We start from the raw sequence: 24,784 nt of genomic DNA, 5'->3' as shown, positions 1-24,784 counted from the left end.
GGGAACTCACCCCATTGCGGGGATTCGAACCGCCGACTTTCTGATCGGCAAGCCCTAGGCTCTGTGGTTTAACCCACAGCGCCACCCGCGTCCCTTGACAATCCGGGGACCTTTCCTTAATCACATTCGAGGCCTGTGTAGTACAAGAATGTATTAAGAAAGGAAGAAATATATCTGCATTGGATTTAATTAAATAGGTTCTATACCTTAAGGATTGTATATGGTGTACATCCTGGACTTGATTCATATGTTAGGAAGTAACAGGAGAGGAAAAGCATAAGGTGTTGGATCAACCCAGAAGCTGAGTCCAGCTGGCTTAAACAAGTTCTGTTATCCCTTCTGTCAAGGTCATGCTGACTGTTACTTTAGAATTGCTAGATTCCCTGCCATACCGCCACTTTCTGGTGAGGCAAACATGGAAACTTGTGATACACAGAACATAATGAAACTCTCATGATTCCTCTCTCACGCACGCATGGCTTGGATGCATAATGTTTTGTGCTCTGCTGCAGAATGCCCAGTAGAGGGCGCACAAGTTAACCAGCAGAACATGACCCCGACGCCTACATCATTGGCCAAGACCAGGAATTTGGATCCTATTGTTTGCCAAACCAGTTGCTTGTTCTTCTTTAGGTGTTGGGAATTTCTCCTTTGCAGGATTATGTAGGTTCTGCACCTCTGCTGTTCAGCCCAGTCTTCCCTCACTGTGAGAAGTGAGGTTACAGGGAACCAGGCAGAGGGCCTTCTTGGCAGTGGCGCCTGCCCTGTGGAACACCCTCCTGTCAGACGTCAGATAAACATCTATCTGAATTTTAGAAGAAATCTGAAGGCAGCCCTGTTTTAATGGTTGATGTTTTATTGTGATTTTATATTTGTTGGAAACCACCCAGAGTGGCTGGGGCAACCCAGTCAGATGAGTGGGGTACAAATAATTAATTTACTACTACTACTACTACTACTACTACTACTACTTCCTGTGGAAATCGTGAAACCTTTTTGTATTACAGCTGTTCCAGGGCAAGCTGATTTTCCTGCTTTCGCTCCTTGCAGCACATTAAGAACTAAGCTTTAATTATGGCATAGGAGTTTATGCATTAGGCTGTGGGCTCTAGTTCGGGAAGGATTATGAACGCAGTATCCAAAAATTGTTTGCCTTGAAGGTGGCACAAGACTCTTGCGTTTCTGAAACTTGCCGCATTCTTTTATCTCATACTGGGTCTGAGCCAATGTTGACCCTATTCTGAATAGAACCATTAAAATGAATGGACATGACTACTGTTGGCATCCATCTGCCTCAGAAGACAATGAAAGTTACAGCGCCTGCTGTAAGACATGTTTTGTTGCAGGTGGGGCAGGTGAAGGCATCTGGTTTTCCTGCTGCTTAATCCTATTACCAGTAATTTCAGTGGTCTACTGAGTGGAATTCCAGTTGCTGCAACAGATTACAATGATGGGAAGCAATATTATCTTAAACCACATCTTTTCCATTGAGAAATCCTGGCACACAGATTACGGTATTTGGTTCATCAGGAACTCTCAGTCATTTAATAACATTTGCATACTCTATATCTCGTGCTTTGGAGAGGGGTGGGTAGGATAAAAAAATAATTCAAATGTATCTTTCCAAAAAAAGGTAACAAACTCATTTTTTTTCACAACACCGTGGTGGTTAAATTAGCAAAATCTCAAAAAGGAAATAGTACTCCTGTCAATTCCTTATCCATTAATGCACTCATGTTATGCTGAGCAGTTTATAGTGAGACAAGAGCTTGGGTGGTATTTCAAATTTCTTTGGGGGCAGGGAGCAATAAACACTGAATGAAACCAAAGCAGCAAACTACAGCCAAGACAATTGTGGATGGAAAGCCAGTATTTTGCCCGGCCCCACAATAACAAGTTTGGCTAGTTGTGTGGAGGAGTGTAACCAGTGGCCTCCAAGAGTATTTTTTCTGTACCCTTCTAGAGAAACAACCCCCAAGGGCTGTGGTAAGCAACAGAGTGCTGGATGCAACAAGTTAAAGATTAACAGTATTAACTTTTAGTTTCCAGGGAGAACCTACTGAAAGCAAGCTTGGGGAGAGCAAACGAACATCTCTTCTGCGCAGAGAATTGCCAGTGCTGGAAGGGGCCCAGAAGAAGGATGCTTGTAGATGCAATTTAAGTGTATTTAAAATTGTTGAAGGGACACAGGTGGCGCTGTGGGTTAAATCACAGAGCCTGGGATGGAGTGAGCTCCCTGCTCAGTCCCTGCTCCTGCCAACCTAGCAGTTCGAAAGCATGTCAAAGTGCAAGTAGATAAATAGGTACCGCTCCGGCGGGAAGGTAAATGGCGTTTCTTTGTGCTGCTCTGGATTGCCAGAAGCGGATTAGTCATGCCGGCCACATGACGCGGAAGCTGTACACCGGCTCCCTCGGCCTGTAAAGCGAGATGAGCGCCGCAATCCCAGAGTTGGCCACGACTGGACCAAATGGTCAGGGGTCCTTTACCTTTACCTAAAATTGTTGAAAACAGCACTGGCATCATCTGGCACCACAGCCCCTAGAAATTACCAATATATGAACATAGGGAAGTCACAAAGTTTATTGTTCTAGCCAAAAGCCATTAACATAAGCCATGGGTGGCCATCAACGCTTTGTGGCCCCTTTTCTTCATCCTGAATCTTCCAACAGTGGATGCTCACATGCAAGCTGATATTCCGAGAGCGAGAAAAACATTTCTGACAGCAAGAGCTGTTCGACAGTGGAACGGAGAGGTGGTGAACTCTCCTTCCTTGAAGGTTTTTAAGCAGAGGTTGGATGATCATCCAGCATGGGTGCTTTATCTGAAATTCCTGCTTTGCAAGGGGGTTGGACTAGCTTAGAAGACCCTCGGGATCCCTTCCAAGTCTATGATTCTATGTTGTGAAAGCCACAGGAACAGGCCAAGCCGAGCTCCTTCCCTGGGCAGTTGGAAACCTTCCACGCCTCCAGTCTCTGCACAGGATGCCGCGCGCAACGAAGGGGGCGGTAGCCACTTTCTTGGAGAGAACCGCGCGCGGCAACTCCACCCCTCCGGGGACGGCTCAGCCCTGTATGGGGCCTCTTCGGAGCCACGGCCACTCCCTGCTGGCCGAGAAGGGCGGCCCCTCTCGCCTGGCTCCGTCCCCTCTGCCTCTTAAGGGCGGCGGCGGCTGCCTGTCGCGCGCTCTTTCTCGCCATGGTGTGCTGGGGTCTCGTTTGCGCCCTGGCGGCGGCCGGCCTCCTGATCTACCTGATCATCCAGCTCGCCATCTGGCTCCGAGCTGACAGCGACCTCACCGTGCGGGCGGCGGAATGGTGGGGCAAGAAGCCGGGTAAGCGGCGCGCCGGGCCCGCGGCGCTCTGGTTCTCTCCCCCGGAGCGCGCGTTTGCGCTCCTCCTCCTCTTTCGCCTTCTTCGCTTCCCCTCTCCGTGTGGGACGTGGCAGGACGTGTCCAAACACTTCTCCATCCCTGAACGCAGAGAGCTGCCCTGCTCGGAGTCAGGGGTAGCCAACGTGGTGCCCTCCTGGATGGCCTGGGTCAAAATGATCAATGGGTAGCGATTTTGCGCGCTGGAGTTGGGTAACATCTGGAGCGCACCAGGATATGGCTACCTCAGTCTGCGCCCACTTGCAGCGGCTCTCTGCAGGGTAGCTCTCCAAATACACCTGTTTTTAAGCTCTGGGTAGCAAAGCACAGCTTTACAATTTCACGTGTATGCGTGCCCTGTGAGCATCCGTATGTGCAATTGTCCAGAAGTGTTGCTCCCTTGCAGGCGAGGGAGTGGAGCAGGTTTGGTTTGCAAACGTATCAACTTTCAGCAGCTAGGTATAAACCCTGCTACCTAGGGCTGGTGGGAGGTACAATCGGGAACTAATTTGGCAAAGGCTGGCTTGCCTACAGCAATTTTCTAGGCACATTTTTTTGAGATTAAGTGGGGCAACATGGGTGTGGCCTTTCATCTGGAAAGCAACTGCAACGAAGCCTAATGGCTATGATAGAGGAACTGTGGGTTAGCAATTAAGGACTAATTAAGACTCTGGGCAACACTGGGCAATAAAAATTTGTTTGCACCACACAGATTTTTTTAAAAAATAAGAAACACCTTGGAAAACAAGAAGAAACAACTCCCAGTGGCACTTGATTTTGAAAAGATATCTATTCATATCCGGCAAATATTTTATATTTTGATTTTCCCCGAAGGGAAATGCCTTTATGCACATATCCGCTAACACTGTCCAAGTCACCCTTCGTCAGTTGCTGCTTTAAAAAAATCTGGGCAACCTGCAATCTTGACCAGCTTGGGCTGATGTAGCAAGTCTTTTGGGCACAGCAACCAGCAACAGATGAAACGATTGGTGCAGCCACAGGACTGGAAAGGGTTTGGTTTCATAGTGTGAGATCGTTTTGGGATGGGCCTGTGGGTTTTAGCTTGCTGTCAGGTGAATCACAGAGTTGGAAGGGACCACAAGGGTAAATTTGGTCCTATGGGGGTCATCTAGTCCAACCCCCTGAGATGCAGGTATCTTTTTGCCCAAAGCGAGGCTCAAACCCACAACCCGGAGATTAAGAGTCTCATGCTCTACTGGCTGAGCTATGTGAGTAGTGAAGTGTGTTTCTGTGAAATCAAACCACCCCATAGCCTGATTCAATACATGGCTTCCTCAGAATTAAGCCCCACTGTTCTAAATTAGAAGGCTTTGTGTGTTCATCCTGTGTGTATACATGTGTATCTTAAAAACAAAACAGACCATTCCGTAGCAGAGTAGCTGCTTCTACCATGTAGTCCAGGGGTAGGGGAACTTGGTGTCACCCGGATGTTGCTGAACTCCAACTCCCATCAGCCCCAACCCACATAGCCAGTGGTCAGGAACAATGGGAATTGTAGTGTGGTGCTGTGGGTTAAACCAGTGTTTCCCAACCTTTTTTGGGCAAAGGCACACTTGTTTCATGAAAAAAATCTCGAGGCACACCACCATTACAGCCCCGTGACGTCAGCGCGCAGCGTCACGCCGGGAGGGACATGAATTGCTAGCAAATTACATAATCACCTCCTTGAGGGCTGGCTCATCTTCTCTGAAGGCAGAACCCCATTAATTAACAGCACAGACTCACACCATAGCCAAGACGAGGGGGGGAAACCTCAGTCATGCACAGTCATGCACATGTGGGGGCTAAATGAGGACGAAGACCGGGCAGAGAGCAGGGTTCAAATCACCCCACCTGGCCAGGACAATCCCTGGGTGCTCCCTTGGGCCACTCGCCTGACCCACCTCGCAGGGCTGTTGTTGCGAGGATAACACGGGGAGAACCACGCGCGCCCCCGGGAGCTCCTTGGAGGAGAAAGCGGGCGATGAATGCAATGCACGAAATATATGAGAGGCGACCAGGTTTTGCAGGTGAGGGGCCCCCGCCAGCCTCCGCTTCCAACACCCGGCGCAACGACACTGAAGTTTCCCCCCGGGCTCGGCTCGGGGAGCAGCGCTGCTCCCCCCCGGCTCCCCTTCGCCCTCCCGGCTCTCTCTGCCGCCCACTGGGGACCCCCCTCACCTGCCAAGTCCGGAGCGCCGGTGGAAGGTGCATGCATGCATGCAGGGCGCCGCGTTGCCATTGCATTGCACTGCACTCCATGCAACGCCTGCACGCATGCATTGGCTTGCACGCACGCCAAGGGGTCTCCCCGCGGTCCGATGCGTCCCCTCCGGCGCGGATGCAGCATTGCAAAAATAAAAAACCCCCGACGCAGCCCTACCTCGGGGGCAGCCTCCGCCGCTCCGCCTCCGCGGGGATCCCCGGCCTCCATCCTGCCGCCCGATCTCCGCGGGGGCGCAGGCAGGCTGCGCGGGGTCTGTGCGGAAGAGCCCCTGCCCGCCCGGCCGCCGCCGCCGCGCTCATTCCATGGCCGGGAGAAGAGCGCTTCAAACAAAACGCCCGGCCCGCCAGGCCACGCTGGGAAACGTAGTTCGCGCACCCTGCGCGGGCGCGGAGCCCAAGGACGAGGGGACTACGGATCCCGGCAGCCCCCGCGCCGGGGACGGAGGGGGAGAGGCCGGGTGCAGGGATGGAGGGACGGGTGGGCGAGCGAGTGAGTGAGTGGCAGCCGCCAAGCCTTGGCCGAGAGCCAGGAAGGGCCTCCCTGGAGGAGGAGGAGGAGGAGGGAGGCGCAGAGCGGGAGGGAGGGAGGGAACCCCAGGGGTCATCTAGTGACGGCGCCCCAATCGAAAATTTGACTTAAAAAAAAAAATCTTTCAATTTTTTAATTTTTCCCGCGGCACACCAGGCAACATCTCGCGGCACACTAGTGTGCCGCGGAACAGTGGTTGGGAAACACTGGGTTAAACCACAGAGCCTAGGACTTGCTGATCAGAAGGTCGGCGGTTCGAATCCCCGCAACAGGGTGAGCTCCCATTGCTCAGTCCCTGCTCCTGCCAACTTAGCAGTTCGAAAGCACGTCAAAGTGCAAATAGATAAATAGGTACCGCTCCGGCGGGAAGGTAAACGGCGTTTCCGTGCGCTGCTCTGGTTTGCCAGAAGTGGCTTAGTCATGCTGGCCACATGACCAGGAAGCTCTCTCGGCCAATAAAGCGAGATGAGCGCCGCAACCCCAGAGTCGTCCGCGACTGGACCTAATGGTCAGGGGTCCCTTTACCTTTACCTTAATATCTGGAGGGCCATTGGTTCCCCAGCTCTGACGCAGTTTGTCAACTGTACAGTGGTACCTTGGGTTACAGTCGCTTCAGGTTACAGACTCTGCTAACCCAGAAATAGTACCTCGGGTTAAGATCTTTGCTTCAGGATAAGAACAGAAATCACGTGGCGGCGGCAGCGGGAGGCCCCATTAGCTAAAGTGGTGCTTCAGGTTAAGAACAGTTTCAGGTTAAGAACGGACCTCCGGAACGAATTAAGTTCTTAACTAGAGGTACCACTGTATCCAACAACATGGATTTAAAAAGAAAGAGTCCAGCAGTGAAAGAAAAATGTCCAAAATTCAAGTGATGGCTAACCCTGAATAACTACTGTCCTCCATTCCTGGACTTGGGGTAGAATTCAGCGTAGCCCTAGCAGCCTTTCTCAAACTTGGGTCCTCAGCTGTTGTTGGCTACAACTCCCATAATCCCTGACCACTGGTACTACTAGCTAAGGATGATGGGAGTTGGAGTCCAGCAAAAACTGGGGACCCAAGTTTGAGAAACACTGCAAGGAGATTGCTTTCTCAGCGCAAGCTATTCTGCTTGCCTGATGGAACAATCTCCCCTTTCCTCCCCCAGCTACTTGGGGGGTTTTCCCCGATCCTCCAGAGCAGATTTGGGGGAGGTAGGAGGGCATGCAGGGGGAGGAGAGGGGAAAAGCCATGTTGCCCTAGTGGGAGTCCTTGTTCTGTTTTCTGCTAACGGAAATGAGTAGTTGAATCTGGCTCGTGGTTACTATTTTAGTCACAACCCCTACGAAAAAGGAATCTACACTCCAGTACTGGAAATTAAAATGTATATGGAGAAAGCACGTTTTTATGGACCGTTAATCAATTGGTTGTATGTACATTTAAGGGATAATAACCCGTTCCTTTCCAGGAGGGTTAAATAGGTAAAAAGAAAAGGTAAAATATTATATTGCTATTGTGTGCGTTTTAACGTTATTGCAAAACATACTCAAAAGTAAGACCTATTGCATTCAATGTGAGTTACTCAAAGGCAAATGGGGTTAGGATTGCAGCCTAAGGGGGGAAATCTGGAAACACAAAAAGTGATTGTTGGAGCCAAAGGAACAGCGTATGCCAGACAATTTGCAAACATCTGCGAAGGACAAATGCTTGCATGTGTGCTTCTTGGCAGCTGCTGCCGTGCTGGAAAATTCTGCTACCATCTTGCACAACTCAGAACCCTCCAAGCTGAATGCAGCTCGGAAATCACATCCTGTCTAGGCAGGGGCATTCCTAGTCACTTGACAGAGTTGGGTACAGGCCCACAGATCTGCGTGTGCTGATTTATATATGCATTTATGCCCACTTACGCAGATTTTCAGAGAGGAAATCCCAACTCTGGCTCTTAGACCTCCCTCTGAATCAGATAGGGTGCCAGCAGGAATTTTGCAGGGCCTGGTGCTAAAGGCATAAGACAGAACCTTGCCGAATCAGCCCAAAGGCCATCTGATCTGGGATTCTGTTCACACAGATGCTGCTGTAAACTGGCGGAAGTTGCTACACCCCTCAGTTTATTTTGGTTGCTCTTTGCTTTTCCAACACTACAATATCCTTTTGGAGGTATGGTGACCAGAACTGTACGCACAAGTACAGCTGCAACTGTCAAGCTGATCTTAGGGACAAGTTACAACTTTTTTTGCTGGAAGACCAGCAGTTCCGCATTTGAGTTAAGAACTCCTTCCATGGATGATTTGTTCCTTTTAAATTTCTCAATAAGGCCTAGAACGTCATTTCCCGTCATCACCTTTTGCCTCTGTCCCTTAGGCTCTCTTCTTGAGAAAGTTAGCTTAGGTAAGGGATCTGCCCTACATCTCTCACTGTGAAGACAGATGCAAATACCACATTGGCCCGAATATAAGCCGCGCCTGCAAATAAGCCACACCTTTAAAATTCGGGGGGGGGGGGAATAAAAAAAGACAATACCTGAATATAAGCCGCTCCCTTAAAATTGGGTTACAGGCTGAAAATTGCTGCGGTTGGTAGAATTGTAACTCCCAGCCAATTTTTGTAAGGTCACAAATTTAAGCCACACTTGTAACTTTTCATAGTCGGAATTTGGAGGGGGGAAAAAGGTGCAGCTTCTATTCAGGCCAATACGGTAATTCATTCAGGTTCTCCGAAGTCTCCTTCTAACTCCCTTTTGGTCCAAAGATCCAACTGCCTAGCTGGTTTCCTAATGCATTAAATGTGTGTGTTTAGTGGTGCTCCTCAAATTTATTTATTGCCTCCCTTAGTATCCGCTGCCATTTCTGCAGCAATTTGTGTTCCTTGCCTCTACCAGCTTCCTTGACTCTATTCATTAACCTTGCTGGCATCTGCTTGGCCCTGGTGGTAGCTTTCCTGATGTCTGCAACTGATGCGGGGTGGAAAACTGCCGGAGAATAGGGAAATCAGCAAAAAAAACCCAACCTTCCATTTTGTTTGTGGGTGCCTCTATTGGATCAAAAGCCTTTCCATATCCAGTCAAATGCCCCTCATTCAGAGGGGAGAATGTGTTATCTTGGTATCTGTTACTTGGGTACGTTCCTTCTATATTGGCTCTTGTAACCCATAGCCAACAATGTCCCTCTGATTCGTCTAACCCAGCCTCCCCCAATCTTTCACCCTCCAGATGTTCTGGGCTCCGTTCTTATCTGCGCTGAACCAGACGGAGCAATTGCAGAAACCGCCTCCTTATGGCTGGCTGGCTGTTGAGCTCTTTGCTTTTAAAAAGCAGTTGCAGCATGCTTGCCTTTATGACGGTTGGATTGTAAATTGTAGATAGAGAGAGATTGCGGCCTTCTGGGGAACAATACCACAGAAGGCTGGGCCACCTAACGTCAGGGCTAGACCCCCATCCTCTTGCGAAAATAATCCCGAAATGCAGTTGCACTGCAACTCTCAGATCTGTACTGCAGGCTTACATTGGCCGTGTATCAGTTTCACTCACTAATATTTTCCAGCAAAGGTGATAGGCAATTGCAGTTGGGTGAAGTGAGAGCTGGACCATAAAGGCGGCTGATTGCCGAAGAATTGGTGCTTTTGAATTATGGTGCTGGAGGAGACTCTTGAGAGTCCCATGGACTGCAAGAAGATCAAACCTCTCCATTCTGAAGGAAATCAGCCCTGGGTGCTCACTGGAAGGACAGATCCTGAAGCTGAGGCTCCAATACTTTGGCCACCTCATGAGAAGAGACGACTCCCTGGAAAAGACCCGGATGTTGGGAAAGATTGAGGGCACAAGGAGAAGGGGGCGACAGAAGACAAGATGGTTGGACAGTGTTCTCGAAGGTACCAGCATGAGTTTGACCAAACTGCAGGAGGCAGTGGAAGACAAGAGGGCCTGGCGTGCTCTGGTCCATGGGGTCACGAAGAGTCGGACACGACTAAACGACTAAACAACAACAACGAAGCCCATCGGCTACCCTCACCTGGTTTAGCCAGCCAGTCAGAGCCATTCCCAGGGTGTGGCCGCTGTCGCATTCTGACAGTTTCTGGGAGCCACAGGTGAGACCTGAGTGCAAGACGAGGACCAGAGGTGGACAAAACACCCCAAAAGACCGTGATATGTCCTCCACCAGAGGTACTAGCCTTTTCCTAACACCCCAAACACCAGAATAGGTCATCAGATACCCTCAAACGTATCCTGAATACATCTCTTCCACCTTGAAATTTCTCCGCTGGGTGTCAGGGGGCCTTTGTGCAAATACAGTTGCATCTAATCTTAATTGCCCAAAGGCCAATGAGGACATCACATAATCACAGCATTTGTTTTGTAAGCAGCAGCCCAGGCAGGGGAGTGAGGGGCAAGAATTAACCCTTTCTCTTCCAGCTGCCATCGCCTCTTTGAATTCTTTCTTTGCCTTTCCAGGGACTATCCCTTTGGTGGCAATGGAAGCTTCCCGTGAAATGCAAGGAGAGAGAACTATGTTTCTCCTCCGAACTCCCTACGATCCCCTCCTGCAGCTGCTCTTTACATAAACTAAAAAGAGGGCACGTTCTATTTATTTATTTATAAAAAATATTTGTATACTGCTGCCTCATTTTTTTAAAAAATCGAAGCGGTTTACAGCAATAGCAACATAAAACTGCGCAATAAAAATGCCATTAAATAGTATAAAAACCAAACATCCATTAACCATTGCAGAAGGATGTAGGATTCACTGCCTTCATGGACCTGGCAGAATAGAAATATTTTCAGCAGGCATTTAAAAGTTGGCACAGAAGGTGTCTGCTGAATCTCCATTGGCAGGATGTTCGACATGAAACTAAAGACCCTGTTTCTTGTTGCAAAATGAGCCTCATCAGCTTGGGGAACAACCAACAACAGCACTCCTGCAAATGATCTCAGATGGACGCAATTTTGCTGAGATTCCTGCATTGGAGGGGGTTGGACTAGATGGCCCTTGGAGTCGCTTCCAGCTCTACGATTCTGTGAACCTCACAGGTTATATTGCTCTTTAAAAAAAAAAGTGCTTCCTCCATGTAAAAACCCCCTCAAAATGTCCTTTTATACCAGAAGGGGATGAGTTCTACAGTGGTACCTCAGGTTAAGTACTTAATTCGTTCCGGAGGTCCGTACTTAACCTGAAACCGTTCTTAACCTGAAGCACCATTTTAGCTAATGGGGCCTTCCGCTGCCGCTGCGCCGCTGGAGCACAATTTCTGTTCTCATCCTGAAGCGAAGTTCTTAACCTGAAGCGTATGTAACCCGAGGTACCACTGTACTACTATATATTTCCATCAGAGAAATGTTATGTGACCCCCGAGCCAAGGAGATAAGTAAGTATACTACCTTCAGAAGATATCTCAAGGCAGTCATGTACAGTGGTACCTCGGGTTAAGTACTTAATTCGTTCTGGAGGTCCATACTTAACCTGAAACTGTCCTTAACCTGAAGCACCACTTTAGCTAATGGGGTTTCCCGCTGCTGCCGCGCCGCGAGAGCCCGATTTCTGTTCTCATCCTGAAGCAAAGTTCTTAACCTGAAGCACTATTTCTGGGTTAGCGGAGTCTGTAACCTGAAGTGTATGTAAGCCGAGGTACCACTGTATAGTCTTCTCTTCAGGGTTAAGGGTTTAGGTCACAAGCAGGGGGTTTTGTGTGTGTGTGTAAGTGAGGGAAATGTGGACCGACTCCTTGTCTCTGGAGTGCAAGTCCATGACTGTGCAAACGGTGTTTCGTTCGCCTTCAGACCTATGTGAAACAACTGAGAGAGCAAACACCTACATGGTATCTGTTGCTAAAGAGAAGCCCAGGATGAAGAAAGCGATTTAGCAAGGAATCCCTTTGTTTGCCTTGTCGCTTGCAATTTCTGAGAATTTGGTGAGCACAAAGTTCTTTCTGTTGATGCAGCAAGGGACCTTCATTTGTGCAAGAACACAGAAGTTTATGTTGCGTGGAGTTGACTTTCTTCCATTGCCTACAGATAAACTGGATCTTGCTTGGCCAAAACCACCTTATTCATCTATCTATCTATCTATCTATCATCTATCATCTATCTATCTATCATCTATCATCTATCATCTATCTATCTATCATCTATCTATCATCTATCTATCTATCTATCTATCTATCTATCTATCTATCTATCTATCTATCATCTATCTATCTATCATCTATCAATGAAACATATCCTGTTTGCTTCCTGGGGATCTCAGGGAAGCTAAGAAGCCACGATACGAAAAACAGCACTTCGACAATAAATTATAAGGCATTCCCCAAATAATGAAACCCCCCTATAAAGAATGAAAAGCTCAAATTGGAAAGCATGTGTGTACCTGCTAATGAAAAAAAGAGTTTGTGGCATTTTTAAAAGACGAAAAATGTTGCAGTTTAAACCACGGGTAGCCCATGTGTGATGTCCTCAGATGTTCCTGAGCTAAAACTTGCATCATCCCTGATCAGTGGCCAAGTTGGCTGAAGGGATTGTAACATCCAGCAACATCAAGTCAGCAGCACATGGGCAACATCTTGTGGAAGCATTTATGGTGTAGATCAGGGGTAACTGACATAGTGCCCTTCAGATGTTGCTTGACTACAAAGCCCATCATCCTTTTGGCTACAACACCCATCATCCTTGGCCATTGGCTCTGCTGGGTGGGGCTGGTAGGAGTTGGGAGTCCACACTGGCTACCCCTGGTCTAGATGAAGTAGACAATAATAATAATAATAATAATAATAATAATAATAATAATAATATCTTTATTGTCATTGCCCCCTCTCGGGGACAACGAAATTACTTGGCTGCTCCATCCACCCAGGTAGGGCACTCCACACAAAATCAAAACACTATAAAAACACTATAAAACACTATAAAAACACTAATTAAAACAATACAGTATAATACAGCAAGGAAGATTAGATGACTTTCAAAGTCCAGGCTTCCCATTCAGGGCCGAGATCGCTCTGGAGAAGAAGCTGTTCTTAAGACGGCTTGTTCTTGTCTTCATCATCCTGTATCTCCGTCCCGACGGCAGGAGCTCGAAGAGACAGTGACCAGGATGCGATGGATCTTTTACTATGTCCAGTGCCTTCCTATGGCACCTTGTGGCATAAATCTGCTCTAAGGTGGAGAGTGGGCAGCCAACAATGCTCTCTGCTGCCTTGACAACTCTGCACAACCCCATCCTGTCCTGGGTAGTACAGCTTCCGTACCACACACATAAGCCATAAGTGAGCACGCTCTCAATGGCACAGTGATAGAAGGCAAGCAGAAGTTTCTGCGGAAGATGGTTTTTCCTTAGAATTCTCAAAAAGTACAGTCTCTGCTGCACCTTCTTCAAAAGCCCCCTTGTGTTGACACTCCAGGACAGATCCTCTTGTAATTCAATGCCCAAAAATCTGAACGTTGTTACCCTCTCCACACAGACCCCATCAATGAAAAGTGGCTGGACATTGCTCTTCTGTCTCCTGAAGTCCACCACAAGCTCCTTTGTCTTCCTTGTATTTATGAGCAAGTGCAATAGCCCATGGAAACTGATTTATATAATAAATCTGTTAAGTCACAAGACTCCTTGTTTTTTCCCCCTAAACCAGTCTAGCAGGGGCTACTCCTAGGGAGTTTGCCCTAAAGAAGAAAACTGCCTTAGCAAAAACAAACACTTGCTGCCTGCCGAAAAAACCAGCCTGTACCTGAATCCACCGATTCAAGTTACAAGGAAAGAGATTCCAACTAAACACAAGGAAGGACTTTCTGACAGTAAGAGCTGTTTGGCAGTGGAACGGTCTCCCATGAGAGGTGGTGGACTCTCCTTCCTTGGAGGTTTTTAAGCAGAGGTTGGATGGCCATCTGTCCTGGATGCTTTTAGCTGAAATTCCTGCATTGCAGGGGGTTGGACTAGATGACCCTTGGTGCCCCATCCAACTCTACAAATATATGATTCTGTGTTGCTACCTTCCAACCTCAATATTTGTTAGTATTCTTCCCAGGGATAGTGAGTGCAATGATCTAAATTTGTATCTTTGTGTGTGTTTCTTTTTTCATTTAATTGTATTATTTGCATTTTATTTCTTTAATATGTTGCTGAAATGTGTTGATATTTTTTTAAACAATAACAATTTATTTCTACCCTGCCCATCTGACTGGATTTCCCAGCCACTCTGGGAGGCTTTCAACAAAACATTAAATAACACAATACAACATTAAACATTAAAAACTTCCCTAAGCAGGGCTGATGTCTTCTAAAAGTCGGGTAGTTGTTTATTTCCTTGAAGGGAGGGTGTTCTACAGCACGGATGCCACCACTGAGAAGGCCCTCTGCCTGGTTCCCTGTAACCTCACTTCCTGCAGTGAGGGAACCACCAGAAGGCCCTCAGAGGAGGAACAATGTGGGTAAGAGATTCTTCTTCAGGTATACTGGAATGAGATTATATATATAAGTATATATAGTTATATGTATAGTTGTGTGTGTGTGTACTGTGTGTGTATGCACCCACCCCCATTTATATTCAGTGGACGCTTGGGTTGCGAACGTGATCCGTGCGGGATACACGTTCGCAACCCGCAGCATTCGCAACCTGTGTCTGCGTGTCTGTACACGCGTGGGTTGCGATTCGGCGCTTCTGCACATGCACAAAATGTGATTTAGTGCTTCTGCGCATGTGCGGCCGCTGAAACCAGAAGTAACCAGAAACTTCCAGATTTCGGCAGTCCGCAACCCGCAAAAACGCAACATGAAGCGTCTGTAACCCGAGGTATGACTGTATAGGGGTGTGTGCATGCACACAAAAATTCACCAACCAAAGTTGCCCTGATGAAGAGACACCCCATTAAATTACTGCACCCCTTCCTTCCAACAGAAAAGGAGCTGCCTGGGAAAGTTGTCTGGGTGACGGGAGCCTCCAGCGGAATCGGCGAGGAGATGGCTTACCAGCTGGCAAAGATCGGCTCGCCACTTGCGCTCTCGGCGAGAAGGGAGAACGAGTTGGAGAGAGTGAAAAAGAAGTGCATTGGTAGGATTTCGTTATCTTGAAAGCTTGTCTTTTATTTTGCTTTTAGAATATCTGTGCCTGCAATCCCCCGCTGCAAGTGGGAAACCGTATTCTATGCATGGCAGACGGTTGGTCTAGATGATCCGTTGGGTCCCTTCCAACGCACCTGCCAATCAAGCATCATCATAAGCTGTTATGTCAAAGTTGGCCCACGGGCTTTCTCACCCCTGCTCTGGGCCACCGTTTCCTGTACACCTGTGCATGATAAAAGCACCAGGAGAACCCCGCTTTGCCCATCTTAACGCCCAAGGTTGGTGGGGATGGAAGTTTGCTTCCAAGTCCAGATATTTAGGACCTAATTGGTTAGGCACAGGGCTTTTTTTCCAGCCAAAACATGCCGGAGCTCAGTTCCGACACGTCTCAGGTGGGTGCCATTGCAGCCGACGAAGGAGGCATTCATTGTGAGTTCCAGCACCTCTTTTTCTAGAGAAATAGCACTCAGTTAGGTTTTTAAACACAAACGCAAGCATGTTGAATTGTGCCTGGAAGCAAACTGGCAGTCAGCGCAGATAAGGTCTCCCCTTGAAAATTCTTAGGATTTGCCTGCCCCTGAATATTAATCCAAAATTTGGGGGGCATTCTCATCCCACTTCTCCCCTGAAACATAATTTTTTTTTGGGGGGGGTCAATACAGCAAGCCTGCAACCTACGCACATTTAACTTGTGTGCATTCAGCTTTATGTGCTTGGCAATAAAATAAAATGGGGGCAGAAATAGTGTTTTGACTCTACGCAATGTGTGTTTTGACTCTGCGCAATATTGGTTTTAGGCACAATCCTTTACCCCTGAGTAAGCTGGGGGCTTCCTGTACTTCAACCCAGAATGATGGTTTAACTTCTCTTTTAACTGGCAACCAAATGGTTTAAATGTTCCATCCATTGAACCCTTGCTGAGCTTGAGCTAAGCAGCGATGTTGCCTAGTTGTTCTGCTGATGCAACACACCCTTTGTTCCTCCCACCCCACCTTCCCCCATTATTAAAGCATTGCCAAGTGGGGGAGAGGTTATCAGCTACTTCTAACAGTGGCATCTTGCCACAAAACGGGGGTTATTGTTTCCAAGGTCACAGTGATGGGCAGTTTATCTGTGGCAAAGATTGTAGTCTTGCAGTGCCAGAGCCGCTTTTGCAAACCAAGCACAGCCCACGTCGTATTTGCTCAACAAATGGAGGAAACAAGGTCCATGCCAGTTTTGCTTATGGAGAGCATTTAGGGATTTAATCATTAACAAGTCCTATTAGATGTTGTCCAGGGCTCCTGGATTCCAGTGTGTAACCGATGGAAAGGAGAGATCAGGGTCAAATGGGTAGACAGCATTTGAACGTCACAGGGGTCATTTTGCTTGCAAAAATATGAGGTCCCTGCATTAGCCTTCATGATTATCCATTAACTACACAGTTTACAATCATTTGTTCTCTGTGGGTGGAGAGGGGGAGGCTGGCCTTGCAGCAATGTCGAGCATTAAAAAAAATGCAGAGCTGATCAAAGGGTTCCTTCATGTGCCCGCCAACCCGTTTGCAAACCCTGAAAATAGTTGCGTACAGTTCAGTATAGAAATAAATTGAGAAACCTTTGAAGGCTGATTACCGTATTTTTCACTCCATAAGGCGCCCTTTTTCCCTCCTAAAAAGTAAGGGGAAATGTGTGTGCATCTTATGGAGTGAATGCAGGGGGAAGGCAGGCAGGAAAAGGCCCCAAGAGCCTCATACAAGCTCCGCGCGGCTCTTGCGGGCTTTTCCCCAGGAGGGAGAAGGGATTGACGCAGCCAGTCAGTCCCTTCTCCCTCCTCATAGAAAAGCCCGCAGGAGCTTAAAGGGTGTGCGGCTCCTGTGGGCTTTTGCGGGAGGTAGGGGAATTGCCATAGTCGTGCCTCTCCCGGCCACACAGGATCCATCCCGCTGGCTGTCTTGGCTTGTGCCATAGCTGCGCGCAGCCTCTCCCGGCCGGAGGGGCTGTGCGCGGCTAAAGAAGCCAAGACAGTCCCTTCTCGCTCCTGGGGAAAAGCCCGCAAGAGCCGCGCGGAGCTTGTGTGCGGCTCTTGGGGCCTTTTCCTGCCTGCCTCCTCCCTGCATTCGCTCCATAAGAAGCACACACATTTCCCCTTACTTTTTAGGAGGGAAAAAGGGCGTCTTATGGAGCGAAAAATACGGTAGGTGCGCCTTATGGAGTGAAAAATGCGGGTATGTTTTAAGATGGGGGGGGAGGAGCTTTAATACTAAACACCCAAGGACTCCTTTCCTGCAGAAAACGAAACCAATATACTAAAGTGTATTAATTTAACCAGTGTATCTTTTGCATTCCCAAGTCATGTTACAGCTTTTTGGAATTTGAAAGTTGGAAAATTTAACACGCCTTTCTGTCCTGGTCATCATTTGGACAGTGCAGAGCTGGTTTGACCAATAATTTAAGGCCGCTCCCAATGTTAGCATGACCTGCCAGAGGTCATATGCAATCTGCATGGTGATTCTGTGCAGCACAGGCCATGTGAGCGCCTCTTGCATCCCAAGATCTGTGGGGCTAATGAAACAGAAGAGGAAGGATTGTTTACCACTGTTTCTAAACGGTTCCTCTTCTTCCTTCTTTCCTCTCCCCGGCTTAAAAAAAAACCACATTTAGAGATCAGCAGCCTCACTGACAAGGATATCCTCATTGTGCCGCTTGACTTGACTGACAGGAGTGCCCACGAAGCGGCGACAAAAACTGTCCTGAAGCATTTTGGAAAGGTAAGTCGGTCTTTCCTCGGTGGATTGCTTAGGGAGAGAGAGGAGCTGCAGGGGCACCTGCCTTGGCCGCAGTTTGCAAAGGGGCAGAAAATGGGCGTCAAAGGTCGTTTGTTATAAAGTGCGGAGCAGTTTGGCATTCTTCAAGCTGGTGCATGAAAAGCCAGCTCTTCATGAGATATCCGAAACTGGTTTTAAAAGCTGTCGTAAGCAGCATGAGGGGGCTGGTGTTCTAGAAACTCGAACCCAAAGCCCCTTTCGGCACATGGAACTAGTCATGCAGTTGGGATCCTGAGTTCAGTTTAAAAATAATAAAAGTATTTATATCCGGTACAGTGGTACCTCTGGTTACGAACTTAATTCGGTCCGGAGGTCTGTTCTTAACCTGAGGTACCGCTTTAGCTAATGGGGCCTCCTGCTGCCGCCGCACCACCAACGCGCGATTTCTGTTCTCATCCTGAGGTAAAATTCTTAACCCAAGGTACTACTTCCGGGTTAGCGGAGTCTGTAACCTGAACTGTTTGTAACCCGAGGTACCACTGTATTTATATATCAGAACTTGCAAGCAGCGTACATTAAAGCACTCTGACGCCTTGTGGAAAAAAGAAAGTAACTTTTGTAGTTAGGAAAGTGAAGATGCTCATTGCTGTTTTACCTCCTGGCCAAAAAACCAGAACAAATGCTCAGTTAAGTGCAGATACAGCCTAACCTTCATGCAAGCTTTGCGCAAACAAATCAGAACGAATGCTCAATAAATAAGTCTTTGGGACAGCCCCTAAGATTACCTAATTCAGCTTGCTTATTTTCCTTTTACTTAGTAAAACAAAGCTGACAAATTTGCAACTTTGCAATTGGTACCTGTCTTTTGAAATGGGGAATTCCCCACAGAAAAATCAAGTTTCGGGGCTTTCCCCACCCTGTAACCCTGCAAATGCTTAACTTTCCCCCTCTTGTTCCCAAAGATCGACGTCTTGGTGAACAACGGCGGCCGTTCCCAGCGCTCCCTCTATGTAGACACGTCCGTCGATGTCTACAAGGCTATCATGGAGCTCAACTACATTGGCACCATCTCCCTAACGAAATACGTCCTGGACCACATGATACAGAGGAAGCAGGGGAAGATTGTCACCATCAGCAGCGTGATGGGCATCATGGGAGCTCCCTTGGCCACCGGCTATTGCGCCAGCAAACACGCCTTGCAGGTAAGGGTTCTCTTCCGGCCTCTGACTGCTCACAGCTTGTTTTGGAGACTCTTATCTCTGCCATGGACTCACTAGGTGGCCTTCGGCAAATGACTCTCTCACAGGCTTGGTCTCCACTTCCCCAGTGGCGTGCGGTCAGTGGACTAGGCTAGTCCCCTAAATGTTCCCTTGGTACCTCCTTCCTCAAGCCCAGGAAGCTTCTGCCCAGCTTAGGGAGGGAAGTGTGATGCTCATGTGTGCAACATAATAATAATAAAAATTATTTATATATATCCCACCCTCCCCAGCTGAAGCCGGGCTCTGAGCAGCTAACAATAGAAGTAGCACAGCATTCTAAAATCAATTCAAAGTCAAATTAATGGCAACCATTGGGCTAGAGTTCTGTGAGGATTGCCAAAGGAGGGGGTCAGGCTGTGCCTTGGCCAAAGGCCTGGTGGAACAGCTCTGTCTTGCAGGCCCTGCGGAAAGATGTCTGCAGGGCCCTAGTCTCTTGTGGCAGAGCGTTCCACCAGATTGGGGCCACGGCCGAAAAAGCCCTGGCTCTGGTTGAGGCCAGCCTAACCTCCCTGTGGCCCAGGACCTCCAAGATGTTTTTGTTTGAAGACCGTAAGGTCCCCCATGGGACATACCAGGAGAGGCAGTCCCCACCCCACAATCACCTTCGTAAGCTGGTGCCTCTGGCCCCAACTGTTCCCCTGTGAACATTTCACCGCCCTGCCCCAATCTGTGATAGATGAGACAACCGTGGTTTGTAAGGAACACAGGGAGCTGACTTATACCAACCTAGTACTGTCCACCCTGGCAGGCAAGGGATCTCCAAGGTTTCACATAGGGGTTCTCTCCCAGCCCTACGTCCAAAGATGTTGGGGATTAATTTTGAGACCTTCTACATGCACGGGTGGCGCTGTGGGTTAAGCCTAGGACTTGCCAATCAGAAGGTCGACAGTTCGAATCCCCGTGACGGGGTGAGCTCCCGTTGCTCAGTTCCTGCTCCTGCCAACCTAGCAGTTCGAAAGCATGTCAAAGTGCAAGTAGATAAATAGGTACCACTCCGGCGGGAAGGTAAACGGCTTTTCCGTGTGCTGCTTTGGTTCGCCACATGACCCGGAAGCTGTACGCCGGCTCCCTTGGCCAGTAAAGCGAGATGAGCGCCGCAACCCCAGAGTCGGTCATGACTGGACCTAATGGTCAGGGGTCCCTTTACCTTTACCTTTTTACATGCACAGAAGATGCTTTGCCACTGAGCTATGGCCCTTGGTGCACCCCAGTGCAGGTTATCTGAGATTCCTAAGAGATTCCGTCCTGTTTGAGCTTGGGGGAAGAAAGCTGGCACTTTTAACTGTCAGGCTCTTGTTGTTTCCCAGGGCTTCTTCAACTCTCTCCGACCTGAGCTGACTGATTATCCTGGGATAAGTATAATTAACATCTGCCCGGGGCCTGTGCAGTCACAGATCATACAAAACGTCTTCACTGAAGATATTGCGAAGGTAAGAAAGGTTGAGATGATTAAAGGACCGTGTTAACTGGGATTAGAAGAGGCTGTGAAATCAAAGAAATATAGTTAAGGGTCATTACTGCTGTGCGCGGAGTTGGATATCACCTAGAGTTGTCACTAAATATTTATAAAGCTTGTTTATTAAGTAGTTTAACCTAGAAGCCTCATTGAATTGAATAGGACTAACCTCTGAGCAGGTGGGACACGGGTGGCACTGTGGGTTAAACCACAGAGCCTAGGGCTTGCCGATCAGGTCGGCGGTTCGAATCCCCGCGACGGGGTGAGCTCCCGTTGCTCGGTCCCAGCTCCTGCCAACCTAGCAGTTCGAAAGCACGTCAGTGTGCAAGTAGATAAATAGGCACCGCTCCGGCAGGAAGGTAAACGGCGTTTCCGTGCGCTGCTCTGGTTTGCCACAAGCGGCTTAGTCATGCTGGCCACATGACCCAGAAGCTGTACACCGGCTCCCTCGGCCAATAAAGCGAGATGAGTGCCACAACCCCAGAGTCGGTCACGACTGGACCTAATGGTCAGGGGTCCCTTTACCTTAACCTCTGAGCAGACACGGTTAGGATTGCACTGTAAAACGTTGTTCCTCCATAAGTTAATAACTCAGTGCTTATTAATCGAAGCCAGAACAACAAAATCACACAAGGTTCTTCATGAATGGATTCCAGTCTCTAGGCAGCTTCAAATTATCCTCCTTGGAAGCACAATGGAAATAATTTTATTTTTTTAAAAAGACCCACAGCATCTTGTATGACAGCTTCCAGGTAAAGAGGGTACAGCTGTCCTGGGACTGTACCACTTCAGGACACAGGTGGGGCAATCATGTCTCCGAATGCTCCCCCACATTCCCCCCCCCCCCAAGGTGCCTACACATATAGGAAACTTGCAAGTCTAGAACAAGCTTAGGCTAGCCAATGCGATGCTCTCCAAATACAACTCCATGCTGGGGCGAGTTTTGTGCTTTTGTCAGGTGTTCTGTGTGGTGCCGAATTTCGTGTCCCATCTATGTTTTTTTTAAAAAGGAGTGGGTTTTGAAAGGCCAAACACAGTAGCCTTCACAGAGGCAACTCTGGTCTGCCGCTTGCACAGATCTTCTTTTGTCTTGCTGGCTATTCTGTAATCCTCTGGCAAGGCCAAACTCTTATGTAGTCATAGCCCGTAAATCCAAATTGCTCCGGCTGGCCTCTCGTCCGCTTTTGTCTTTTTAAAAGCAAGAAACTTTCAGGTTGCAAAGCTGTTTCTTCTTAAAATGCAACGGAGCACCAATCGCTCGCAGTGACTGAATTTATGATTAATGTGCCTGAACATTGTTCAGATAAGTAAGCCTGAAAGAGTTCGTACCAAGCCTTTTCAGACAATAATAGCTCAGCTCAAATAAATCAGGACATTGTTTAGGTAGCTTTGTGGCCTACTCAAGCTGCTCGTAAGATAGTGATCCAGTTTAGGGGAACAGCTTTTTCTATCAACTTGGGGTCACACAATCTAGGCCTCTTTTCTCATAAGCCCCTGCCCCCAACTCAGGATAATTCTTCCCATGAATACTTGACACCCCTTTTGGCCGTCCAGAACTCTCCCTGGCTTTTAGGCCCCAGGTCTCCACACTGCGCACCCCTCCCACTAAGGCAGGGATGGGAACACAGGGATTAAGGGAGTTGGGAGTACAAGGTCTAGGGCACCAGAGGTTCCTTAACCGTGTCCTGGGGGTTACCTTCAAAGATATATGACACACACAGACTTTGTTAGAAAGATGAACAAGCCTTGCTGAGCAAGCACACAGCCCCTTTGTTTACAATGGGAACATAAAAACCAGATCTTTGCTTACTAAGATGGGAGATTGTTTTATAAAGATTTATATTCCGCCCCTCACCATTAGCGATCTCAGGGCAGGTCAAAACAATTTAAGACACAAAGAAGAAAGCAAAAAAGTACACTTAAAAAATCTTACCAGTCCATCTATTAAACATGACAAAGATAAGATTGTCCAAATGTGGTCACTGTAATAAATTCATTGGGTGTACTGTGAGTTCTTGCTTGATTAAAACTCAGCAGAAATGGGCAAGGGCAAAATGCCACATTTTCTACTCTTAGCACAGATACAGCCTTCTGAAAGTGGACTGGCATATTGAACTGTGTCCCTTTTACGCTGATATGGTTGTATCAATGCCTCCAGCTTGGGGGCAGCATGGGCCAATTCCCATCCAGCTCACCTGCCTCCTAGCTCACACCTGGCACAGGTGTGACAAACCTATTTGGCCTGGCCGGTTAGATCTTACACTGTAGGGGGGCAGGAATTATAATTAATCTTAAAAACCATTGTAAACAGTTAAAACTGTTAGTAGGATTGGAATAACACTTGCAGTTTACTGGTGAATTTCGGACAAAATGGAGATGTAAAATATTTGGATTATTATAAAAGGTGCAGGAGGAAATGACTAACAATAGGACCCACAAAGGGGAGGAGGGATGTTCAGGAGACTCTATGGAATCTTGCTTTTAAGTTTTATGTTGTATATGTGATTGTAAAACGGCAATCTGAAAAATCAAATACCGTATTTTTTGCTCTATAAGACTCACTTTTTTCTTCCTAAAAAGGGGAAATGTGTGTGCGTCTTATGGAGCGAATGCAGGCTGCGCAGCTATCCCAGAAGCCAGAACAGCAAGAGGGATCGCTGCTTTCATTGCGCGGCGATCCCTCTTGCTGTTCTGGCTTCTGGGATTCAGAATTTTTTTTTTCTTGTTTTCCTCCTCCAAAAACTAGGTGCGTCTTGTGGTCTGGTGCATCTTATAGAGCAAAAAATACGGCAAATAATTAAAAAAGAAAGATCTTATGCGGCAAACCACTCTGTGATCCTCGGGAGATCGCATGCTCCCTCTCCAGCTTACTCTCTTCCCTAACCCCCTGCTCTCCCGTCCAGGCAAATGCAAACGTTGGGGATCAGTCTCACAAAATGGAAACCGGCCGTTGCGTGCGACTAACACTGATCAGCATGGCTAACGATATAAAGGAAGCCTGGATCAGCGACCATCCCTACCTGGCAGTCTGTTACCTTTGGCAATACACACCTACCTGGGCATGGTGGTTATTGAACCGCCTAGGGAAGAAGCGAATCGAGAATTTCAAGAGAGGAGAGGTAAGTCCTTCAAGCAGGAGCTGTTCTTATGTCCCGGTATCACTCTAGCCCAGGGTTTCGCAAACTTGGGTCTCCTCCTGCTGTTTTCGGACTACAAGTCCCATCACCCCTGGCCACTAGGGATGATGGGACTTTATCCCTGGCCTAAGGATGATGGGACTTGTAGTCCAGCAACAGCTGGAGATACCCAAGATTGGGAAACTCTGCTCTAGCCTATTCAGCCAGAAACAATGTGTGCTGAAGGGCTTTGAAGGCTGAGTCTTCATTTGCCCCCTTGCAGTGCATTGTATCAACCCACTTTGTGGGCTACTCGCTGCTCATCCTCTATATGGGCCGAAGTGTTCAGATCAGTCTGCTGCACGGCCAGGGAAAAAACAATGCTGTCCAGGGTTGTAAAGACTGCAGAGAGAATAATTGGGTGCACTCTTCCCACCTTTGATCAAATCTATGCTGCCAGGTGCCATAAGAAAGCGGCAGAGATAGCACAGGATAGTACGCACCCCAGAAGTGATCTCTTTCAGCTTCTGCCTTCTGGAAGAAGGTATAGGGTTATAAAGGCCAGGACTAGCTGCCTGAGAAACAGTTTCTACGCAAATGCAATTCTGGTTCTAAACGCAGCATAAGGGGTCTCTATAGTATAGTGTATTTTATAGTACAGTGGTGCCTCGCAAGACGAAAAGAATCCGTTCCACGATTCTCTTCGTCTAGCGGTTTTTTCGTCTTGCGAAGCAACCCCATTAGCGGCTAACAGGATTAGCGCTATTAGCGATTTAGCGGCTATTAAACGATTAGCGGCTAAGCTCCTAAAAGGCTATAAGTGGCTTAGCGGCTTTGAAAAAGGTGGAAAAAAGCGGGGGGCGGGAATGGCGAGACTCGCAAGACTTTTTCATCTTGCGAAGCAAGCCCATAGGGAAATTCGTCTTGCGAAGCGCCTCAGAAACGGAAAACCCTTTCGTCTAGCGGGTTTTCCGTCTTGCAAGGCATTCGTCTTGCGGGGCACCACTGTATAGTATAGTGTATTTTAAAATGGGGTTTCAGAGTTTTTAGGGGTTTTTGAATGTTTT

The 24,784-nt window shown here is 48.0% G+C and overlaps 1 protein-coding gene across 1 annotated transcript in view; it reads left to right on the top strand.

Moving 5' to 3' along the window:
- Window positions 1-3,142: 3,142 nt before the first annotated feature.
- DHRS7 (dehydrogenase/reductase 7) overlaps window positions 3,143-24,784 on the top strand; it is a 24,283-nt gene continuing 2,641 nt past the window's right edge. Inside the window, exons 1-6 of the mRNA XM_028738201.2 lie at window positions 3,143-3,332; window positions 14,977-15,129; window positions 17,783-17,889; window positions 18,849-19,088; window positions 20,453-20,575; window positions 23,505-23,720. Of these exons, the coding sequence (XP_028594034.2) occupies window positions 3,197-3,332; window positions 14,977-15,129; window positions 17,783-17,889; window positions 18,849-19,088; window positions 20,453-20,575; window positions 23,505-23,720 (975 nt within the window). The 5' untranslated portion in view covers window positions 3,143-3,196. The remainder of the gene's footprint in view (window positions 3,333-14,976; window positions 15,130-17,782; window positions 17,890-18,848; window positions 19,089-20,452; window positions 20,576-23,504; window positions 23,721-24,784) is intronic.

Source organism: Podarcis muralis, chromosome 1 (genome assembly GCF_964188315.1).
Source record: "Podarcis muralis chromosome 1, rPodMur119.hap1.1, whole genome shotgun sequence".
Classification (NCBI taxonomy): domain Eukaryota; kingdom Metazoa; phylum Chordata; class Lepidosauria; order Squamata; family Lacertidae; genus Podarcis; species Podarcis muralis.
Note: the sequence above shows the minus strand (reverse complement) of the source record. Positions and strands in the feature narration are given on the sequence as shown.